The following is a 10,004-nucleotide window of genomic DNA, read 5'->3' as shown; positions in this document are numbered from 1 at the left end:
GGTTAACGAAAAGGCTAATGTTTTCTCTACCTCCTCCCTTTATGGTGGCTGCCAGGATTTTCTGCTTTCCTACAAAGTTTTTCTCTTAAAATCTATTGAAAATTCCTTCAATCTCTCGTTTCTGACTGTTTTAAAATTGTCTTTCTAATGAGACAGTGGCCCAAAAAAGGAACTTCAGTTCCCAGTACAGTATTTGAAAGACTTCTCTGTCACCTATACCTCCTCAAAGCCTCCAGGAGCAGGTTTTGGTACTGGCTCTAAGTTTCTGGGGAGCATGGTGCGGCCACCACACAGATGTAGGTGGCAGCGTCATCCAGCAGGGAGGCTGTGATGTGCAGGGTGCTGTGCTTAGCGCCTTCATCCAGAGTTGCCGAGTATCTTCCCCTTGATGTTTTCTCTTCCTTGTTTGTCAGGACTGTCAGGGACACAGGAGCTCTGCCTCTGTCTTGTTTGTACCACCTCAAGTTGTTGAAGGGAGTCACAGTGTAATTGCATTGAAGGACACAGCTCTCTCCCTGATGGACAACCAGGGACTGGGGACTCTGCTCCACTTGGGTCCTGCCAGCCACCCCTATTCAGAAAACAGTGAGAGAGTCCAGAAATCAACCATCTAAGCTTAGATGAGATCCTTCCTTACTCTCTACAAGCATCTCAGGTTATCCACAAGCAGGCCCATGTGTCTCTCCTGGCACACAGAATTACATCCTTCCCCAAATCCTAAGATGCCTTCCTGTGGCCCCCAGCTAACACCTCCACTCACTCACACTGATGATGCAGCCACAAAAGCACCCAGCAGGCACTCAGGTGCTTCCCCATGGTTTTTCTGCAGAAGCCTAGCCAAAGCTGCTGCCTGATTCATCAGCTTTTTCTTGTAGCATTAAATGGGACTCTCAGGAAGGACAGCCAGCCAGTCAGAGACTGATGCACGCACGCACTCACGCAGACGTGCACACAGGCAGGCACACACTCACCAGCTCCTGAGGGAGGACTAACGCTCGCACTGCCATCTTGGGGTCAGAGTTGTACTTGCTCAAAATCTCTGAGTCAGCTTTCTGTGGTTGTTTTTTGCTGTTGGAAATTTGACGCCAAATGTAAACTCCTATGTATGTACGTATGTATGTATGTATGTATGTATGTATGTATGTATAAGAACCACAGGAGGGTGTCTATAATAATTTATCTCAGGACTATGTAAGACAGTTAATATTTACTTTCCTCATCTGAAAATAGATGCCAAAGTATGTTTGAAAGTTTGAAAAGAAATGATTCACAGTAAAAGCTAATGAGAATGACAAGCCTTAGTTTAGTGCTCACCTAAAATGTAAATGTCTTTAGAATGTGACTTTACCTCTGCTCTATTTGTAACTATGTTACCAATTTCAAATGACGAATTTTGTCAAAAAGCAGATACATTTAAATTCTGTGTAAAATATATGTATTTTTATTAATTCTTTGACAATTTCATGTTAACATACAAAGTGTCTCTGATTAAATATAAAATTCTCTTCTCATAGTAATGGCATGATTTTTGATCATTCATTATTAGTTCAACAATGCTTTTCAAGACCTATGCTATCCAATTGCCCATAAGAATCAGCAATTCTCTGTGCTCATAAATGACACACTAATGCAGGAATAGTTGAGTGTCTGGCACAGATATCGACAAGTGGAAAGTGCTGAAGGTTTTGAAAACTCCTTTCTTCAGGCGTCACACTTCTCAGTGAAAATGGAATTGTGAAATGTTTAAGTGTGTGAGGATTTACTGTATGTCTGAGATCTGATGCGCAGAGACGATGACAAATCTAAAGGAACCTGGAATAACCCTGTCATACAGGACACAGCAAGTTTTTACGGGAGAATTACTAGAAGTAAAGACGGTGTGATCTCTGGTTTTGTGACAGCATGGACAGGCCATAGCACCCACGTTGTTAATCTAACATTTGTCTAAATCTCACTGTGAAATAGGTGGATCTCACGTGATCATTTTGAAGGATTTAAGAGAAAGATGCTAGTTTGTCCCTGTGATTCAGGAGGCAGGCAGAGGCAAGTGTATCTCTGTGAGTTTGGGGCCAGCCTGGTTTACAAATAGAGTTCCAGGACAGACAGGACAACATAGAGAGACAGTGTCTCAACTTTAAAAAGGAAGAAGAGAGAGAGAGAAAATGATGCAGTTTCCCCTAAAATAGTAGAAACTCTGTCTTTTGCACACTGAGTGTCCCCTTCAGCTCTCCAGGTTGTTGCTGTTCCTGGGTCCCTGCTCTTCCTCCTTCTCCTTAAGAATTCAGTGGAGTAGATTCCGCTCAGGTTACTCTCCACTCGCAAAGACTCCTAGTGATGGGCAACACAAACACAGCCTGAACTGGCCTCTTCTGTAACCAGCAGGGCCTCAGGGGGAGCAACTGGGACAACTCAGCCACAAGACCTTTGACCTAGAGTTTGTCCTGCCTGCAGAGTGTTCTGGGACCAAGTCTGACAGAATCATCATCAAAGAGGCCAGCAGAGGGGAGCAGATGCAGAGTCCACAGCGTCATAGCAGGCTACACTCACAGAGTCCACAGCCTCAGACTCGGCTACACTCACAGAGTCCACAGCCTCAGACTCGGCTACACTCACAGAGTCCACAGCCTCATAGCAGGCTACACTCACAGAGTCCACAGCCTCAGAGTCGGCTACACTCACAGAGTCCACAGCCTCATAGCAGGGACACTCACAGAGTCCACAGCGTCATAGCAGGGACACTCACAGAGTCCACAGCCCCATAGCAGGCTACACTCACAGAGTCCTGCAGAGGACGGGGAGGAAGGACTGGAAGAAACAGAAGCATCAAGGACAATAACACCATGAGAACAAGATCCACAGAATCAACTGACTGGGACCCATGGAGACTTGCAGAGATCAGAGATCCTACAGGGGTCTCCCCTAGCTCCTCTGCATCTATGTTATGGCCAAGTGACTTAGTGTTTGGGGGGAATCCTAATACTGAGAGCAGGGACTGTCCCTGACTCATTTGGCTACTTATAGGACCTTTTCCTCCTATTGTGTTGCCTTGACAGCCTTGATGTGATGGTTATGTGCCTGGTCTCCTCACACTGTGTTTGGTTAATGTCACATGAGCCCTGCTCTTTTCTGAGGGGAGGTGGGGGTGTGGATCTGGGGGAAAGGGAAGGTAGAGGGAGAACCTGAGAGGATGAGAGGGAGGGAAAACTGTGGTTGGAGTATCATATATGAGAGGATAATAATCTTTTTCAGAAAAGAATTCCACAGGCCTTTGTTAGGGAATGATTGCTGCTCTCTCACATCTTTCCTTCTGGACTCTGTTTAGGTCATACTACCCAGACACCACTCTCTCCAGCACATCTGATTGTCTGAACATAGATGGAGTTTAAAATGTGGTAGACCATTTGCCTTGCTTGCGTGGGGCTCTGGGTTTGACCCAGCACTGCAGACAAATAACTTAAATGTGATACCACAATGACCCCAGAGATTGTTCTTTCTCTAATAATTTATGAAGTTAATGTAGCCTGGCAGGAGGGCACTTGTATGACTTTTCACCAACAGAGTTGAGTTCGGTCTCACACAGACGGCTGTGCTGAAGTCAGGGTGATTTCAGAGACAGCTTCTCAGCAGTCAGACCACCTGTTGCCTCTCGGTTTGTGCTCAGCTCCCCCTGTGGTTTCTGCCACTGTGTCACCCAGAGCACAGTAGTACACGGCCGAGTCTGACTCTTGCACTGAAGCTTTCTGCAAGTGGAAGGACGTGGTTTCTTTATTGTACGTGGCTTCAAACCCTCTGCTGCTTCCCTTCTGGCCAGCCGTAAAGACTTTCAGGAGGAGTTGTAGACCTTCTCCAGGGTATTGAACGTACCAGAAAAGATTAGGGTAAACTATGCTTGTGGCTGAATAAGTGCAATTTATTCTCAGGAATCCATTTTCTGAGATGGTCACTTGGCCTTCGGTTTGAGTCACTGAGTCTCCGTGAGTCCTTCCTACAGTCCAACAGAAAGAGAAAGGAAAGAGGGAGTTGAGCTCTGTGTCGCCTTGAAAATAATGGTCTTACATAACTCACTGCTAAAGACTTCTCTGTTTACTTACCGAGTAGGAGAAGTATCACAGCCACGAAGCCTGGAGAAGAGTCCATCTTTAGTGTCTTCTAGAAAGTGGTCTTGATGTTTAGCATGAAGAAGTGTTAACTCAGAGAAAATGACTCTTCTTAGGTAGAAATCACTCAGGCAATGAGGCTGTGTTATGAAACTGCGCCCCCTGGTGGACAGGAGCTGAACTGAGCATGAATGTTACCTTGTGCCTTCTCCCTGATCCTATCCATAAGGCATATGCCAAACTTTCGGCCCTTTACATTTAAAGACAGTTATCATGGTATATCTCTGTGAATTTGGGGCCAACCTGGTTTACAAATACAGTTCCAGGACAGACAAGGCAACATAGAGAGACACTGTTGCAACTTTAAAATGAAGGTTGTTCTACTTCAGATCATAGCTGTAAGCACACACATACAAATAACACAGAGCTTTGTATGTTCTTGTATCTACTGTGAGCCAAGCTGCAATCCAGGGAACTCCCATGAAAGTGCTTCAGGGTAAACTCACAGAAAGCAGTAAGAAGTCACCTCATGCTGATTGATTCTGTTTTTCAGAACATGTAAAGGAGCTATTGACAATTTATATTTATTAAAGGAAATAAAAATAATGAATAATGAATGGCTTAGGGGTGTAAAGTCATTATTCAAGCAGCCATATTTTCTCTGTTCTAAAAGAACTATATTTTAAGTCTGTCATCTTTCCACAGAAGTTTTTCACATTGTATAGTCCATATACAAGTACTAATTAATATTTCAGAATCACTCATTGGAAAGTGGAAAGTATGAATTCTAGGCAGAACAAGGTCCACAACATAAATTGAATCCGAATGATCTGCTATTGATGTCGTATTTGCTCATAACTTCCCTTGTCTTGAACACGGGATAATCAACCATCAGGCAGGTGCTGATGCTGTGATTCATGCTGGTCCAGCAGGAAGGATTCCTTCCACATTGATGTGCACTGGGGCCTGGCTGGTACCCACTTTCCATAAAGAATCAACCGTGAAAATTCCTCAGACATAAAACACACGTAACAAATTCCAGGCCTGCTCTTCTGAGTTCATGAATCCCTTCTCCTTCTTTTCCAGTTTACAAGTCACACCAGCAGGACTTCTCTACAGAACTCTGCTGTGAAACTTGGAAAACACCAGACATAAAATTAATTCTTATACATGACAACAGCATAAGGATTGGAGGAAACAGAATTTTTTAAGTATGTAGCTTTATTTTCACAGAATGAAGAGTTCCATAGGTGGACAGGTATGCAACAAATATGCATGTACTTAATATTGCCTAAATTTTTATTACTAATTTTTAATTCACTGGTTGAGAATTGTATACATATACTTAACATGTTTTTTTGCAAACCCATATGTTTTTCCTTCAACTTCTATACTATATGTGAGGTGGTAAATGTTCTATCTGAACATGCATCACTTATAACACTTACAAGAATTGTAAAGTTGTGGCTTCTAAGCCCCACCTTGGTGTTCCACTTGCAAAGAGAGAGGAGGTTACAATACAGGATAATTTATTAGCCAAACTCCACCATTCTAACTTTGAGCACATATAGAACGTAAGGTGAGAGACAGAAGGAAGGAGTCAGAGAATGAGAATTTGGGATGGCGAGTATGTGTTTATGGTAGCAGACCTGGGGCTGTATAGAAAACTCCACACGGCAGCAGTGAATGCTGACTCAGAAGAACTGTGTGAAGGATGAGGCTAGGGAAAAGGAACTCATAGCTGTCATTTTTCCAGTGGACTTCAAGGAACTAATCATGACTGGCTCATTGATAAGAGCATGGATTGGCACATAGCAGATAAACTTAGGTACAGAAAATGAGACCTTTTATGCTATAATTGTGAAGGGCTATAAAATAGAATAAATTTCCATGATAAAACCTGTTGCACAGTAGATAGTCAATATTTTCCTTAATAAACAAAAGGGCATAGTTTTTTATTCTTGCTGTGTTACTGCATGTTTAATTTCTTGACATCAATGTTACATGTCTATCAAGATTGAACTTTTGGGTGCCATCTTTTAGCTTTTGGCCTAAGGTTAGCTATGACTAAATCCATAATAAAATTTAGTAGTACACTTAGTATGAATGCATTACAGACCATCTACATTAAGGCAAGACAAACCCAAATAAATAAAAATGCACAGAGAATACAAAATATAAGGCATCAGAAAAATAAATGTCCCACAGCATTTCCTGATAAAATATTAAATATAAAGAAAAACAAACAAGAAAAAAGGTACTAAATGAAGGTGTGTGTGTGTGTGTGTGTGTGTGTGTGTGTGTGTGTGTAACTCTTTCTACTAGGGACCCATAGAGGTCTTACTAGATCTGGACTCAGGAGCTTTCCTATCCTTCATTACAGTCTCTCCAGACTTACTCTTAGTCCAGTAATAGCCTGCTTACTGGAGCCTTTCCTCCAACCTCACTTCCATTCCATGGACTGAGAACCCAGTCCTCCTAGCTCTTTCCCTTGGACACTCTCAGAATAACCTCCTAGTCAATCTCCAATTCTTCGTGTCACCTGACAACCCACAGAAACACTCTACAAGGAACCCTATAGCCTCCACCCTTGCCTAGGTTCCAGAGAAGGCAACAGCAGTTAAATAAAAGAAAACTCACCCAACAAATGCAAGACTAGATATTGACACCAAAAAACACCTCAAAGATAACTACTACAGATACCTAGATACCAGCACAAAAACATGGGCATGAACAGCCAAGACATTGTTCCTCCTCTCCAAACTTTTGATCTGAGGTTGCTGTCCTTTTGGTGGGGAGGGGGATCCATCAAGTGTGAGTGAGGAGCTGGTAGTGATTCAGTATTGGTCAAGTCCATGCTATATGCTCAGAAGTATCTTTACCAAAGAACAGGAGCAGGAGTAAAACATGTCCAGTCCTCCTGTTTTGAGACCTTTGACAGTGTCTGGTCCATGGGACTGCTCAGAAAAGTGATGCTCTTGCACGTCTCAATGGTATTGGAAAAATTAACTTATACAACCTGCAAAAAATGGTTGGCCAGTATTTCTGCTCCTTTCCAATGCAGAACTTGAAGAACTGACTATAGTAATAAGACAAGAGGATGCAATTAAAGGGATACATGTAAAAATAAGAAGTTAAATCATCTCTCTTTGCAGAAGGTAGAATGTTATACATAGCAGACTGTAAATATTTCATCAGAGCACTTGTAGAAGTGATTAATGCAATTTCAGTAAAATAGTAATCTACAAAATCAATAGACTTTCTATACATCCATAGCATACATGCTGAGAAAGGCATCTTGAAAACATTCCCATCACAACAACTTTCAAAATGGTCTAAGAGTAGACCTAACCAAGAAGTGGAAGATTCCTACTCTATAAAAAATTTATTTATATAAATAAAGAAAAAGATTGGGGAAGACCCTAGTAGATGAAAATATATACCATGCTCAGGGTAGAAATAGCATTATGAAAATGACCATTCTACCAAAAGCAATTTATAGTTCAATGCAGTACCAATCAAAATCCCAATTTGTTACAGTAATAAAACTGAAGTTTGTATGAAACCAGAAAAGTTTCAAGCTAACTAAAGTGATCTGCAGCAGAAAAAATAAAGCTAGGGATGGGGGCTACCACCCCAGAATTGGTATTCATAGCAGTGTCAGCACTTCAGGTTTCACAGGCTGTGAGACATCTGTCCAGGCCCTTCCAGCTTTCAAGTCTCTGTTGAGAAGTCGTATGTGATTCTGATTGTCGGCCTTTGCATGTTACTTGGTATTCTCTAAGCTTCTTGTATGTTTATAGGCATCTCTTTAGGTTCGGATTTTTTTAATGATTTTGTGTAAGTATTTTCTGGTCCTTCTCACCTTCTTCTGTTCCTATTATTCTTAGGTTAGGTCTTTGCATATTATTCCTGATTTCCTTGAAGTTTTGTGTTAGAAATTTTTTAAATTTAATATTTTCTTTGATTCACATTGAAAGAGCCCTTGAGCGGGGAGACCCTCACTCAAGTCTCGGGATGATACGACCCCCCAAGAACTCACGAGAGATCGTCCTTGCTGTAATAAACATGAGGTTTATTGACAGGAACCAGTGCACTGGGGTCGAGACTTGTATCCCATGCAGGGGCAGTGGAGTTCGATCCCGAAAGGCTGGGAGAAAGGGTATTTAAAGGCAGAAACCACAACCTGACAGGGCAGGGATGGTGTCATTGGAAAGTGTCGAGAATAATAATGAAAAATCACAAGGAGGAGCTTCCTGTTTCTCAAGATTGTTAAACTTTATGGTCCATCAGTTCCTGAGAGGAGCTTCCTGTTTCTCAAGATTATTCTCTAAGATTTTAATCTAACTTTATGGTCAGCTCGTACAGGTAGAGGGCAGCGTCTGGAATTTGAGGTATTTGGGGCTTTTTTAAACTTCTGACTTCTTAGCTGCATTTTTAATTCTTTCATTCCCTACTTCTTCTAGTGGCTAGTTCTAATCATAGAACTAAATTTTAGTATCTGTATAATATTGACTTTTTTGTCCTCCTAAAGCATGATACTGTTGGCATAGCATCAAAATCTGAACAGTACTCAACTCTTTCTCTAATGAAGGCAACTAGTTTCTTTAACACACATGGACCTATAATCAGAAGCAGAAGCAAAACTAAGAAGGGTCCCATAAGGGAAGATATCAGAGTAGTCATCCAAGGAGATCTACTAAACCAGCTCTCGAACCATCCCTGATGCACTTCTCTGTCTCTCTGTCTTTTGTCTAACCTTTCTCTAAGTTTCTTCATGGAGTCTTTAATTACTCCTGAATGGTCTACATATCAGCAACATTCTTCTTTCAGTGTAGCACACAGACTCCTTCTTTAAGGAATATCAGGTCTAATCTTCTCCAATTCTGAAGGATTACCTCTGAGAGGGAGGTTAGGTATTCTTGGAGGTCAACTAAAAAGTCTTTTTTACTCTTTTATATCTGAGTCAATGGCAGTTTTGAATTCTCCATAAGCCTTGCATTGCAGGGCAACAGCAGATGTCTTTGTGCTGCCCTTGCAGCACCTAGATAGCCTTAAGTAATTCTCAACTCTTAAGATAGCCCTAAGTAATTCTCAACTCCTTTTTTTTTCTTACTAAGTCTTTAGCATCAGGATTCCAATCTGGACACTATCTAAACCTACACACCAAGGTCATGACTATCTTAGAACTTCTAAACTTATGATCCCTGAGGCACAGTCCCAAGAAGGGTTAGAAGTACGAATGCACATAATGCCTTCATAGTTAGGGGATGTTACATCATTTGCAATGGAAATCAAGCCTATCCCCACACCTATCCCGAGGGAACTCAGGGCAAACATGAAATTCTTGTTTCTAAAACACACTCCTCAAGTGAGCATTATAGCAACCTCCCAGTCATGTCTCTGATGTATCCACTTATCTGATGTGCAAGTCTAGGGAGCTTTTTGAAGATCTGAGTGTCCCTCTAGGTCCCAGCTCTCAGCCCCAACAGCTAGTACTTGGCTGGTGAGGGCTGAGATTTGATGGCTGTCAGGGTGGTCAGCAGCACCAGGTACGGTCCTTTCCAGAGAGGCTCGAGTGTCTGGGCTCCGTGTTGTTGTGTGTATCTGCAGTCTCTGACATGGAACTGATGAGATGACTTGGAGGTCCCCGGGGCATAGGCTGCTGCCAGCTGTGAGCAGATTTCTTTCTGTATCACCTGTAGGTCTTTTAGCCTGGCATACAAATCATTATTACTATGACATGTTGGTTCAGTAACATCATCTAATACAGTCAGAGGAGCTGAGGCCCCATATAAGATCTCAAAGGGGGTAAGGCTGAATCTGGAAGGGGTATTTCTTGCTCTGAAGAGAGCAAGAGGGAAGGAGTACCACCCAGTCTGCGCAGTCTCCATGGTCAATTTGGTC

The 10,004-nt window shown here is 42.2% G+C and overlaps 1 gene segment (V, D, J or C); it reads right to left on the bottom strand.

Annotated features, from left to right (window-relative positions):
- Positions 1-257: 257 nt before the first annotated feature.
- LOC134482052 (T cell receptor alpha variable 10-like) lies at positions 258-4,137 on the bottom strand. The segment is given in 2 exon segments: positions 258-571; positions 4,092-4,137. Coding segments are annotated over 2 exon segments (360 nt in total).
- Positions 4,138-10,004: the final 5,867 nt, after the last annotated feature.

The sequence above is a fragment of the Rattus norvegicus genome, chromosome 15, assembly GCF_036323735.1.
Source record: "Rattus norvegicus strain BN/NHsdMcwi chromosome 15, GRCr8, whole genome shotgun sequence".
NCBI lineage: Eukaryota > Metazoa > Chordata > Mammalia > Rodentia > Muridae > Rattus > Rattus norvegicus.
The sequence above is the reverse complement of the archived record's forward strand: the minus strand, read 5'-3'. Positions and strand labels throughout refer to the sequence as shown.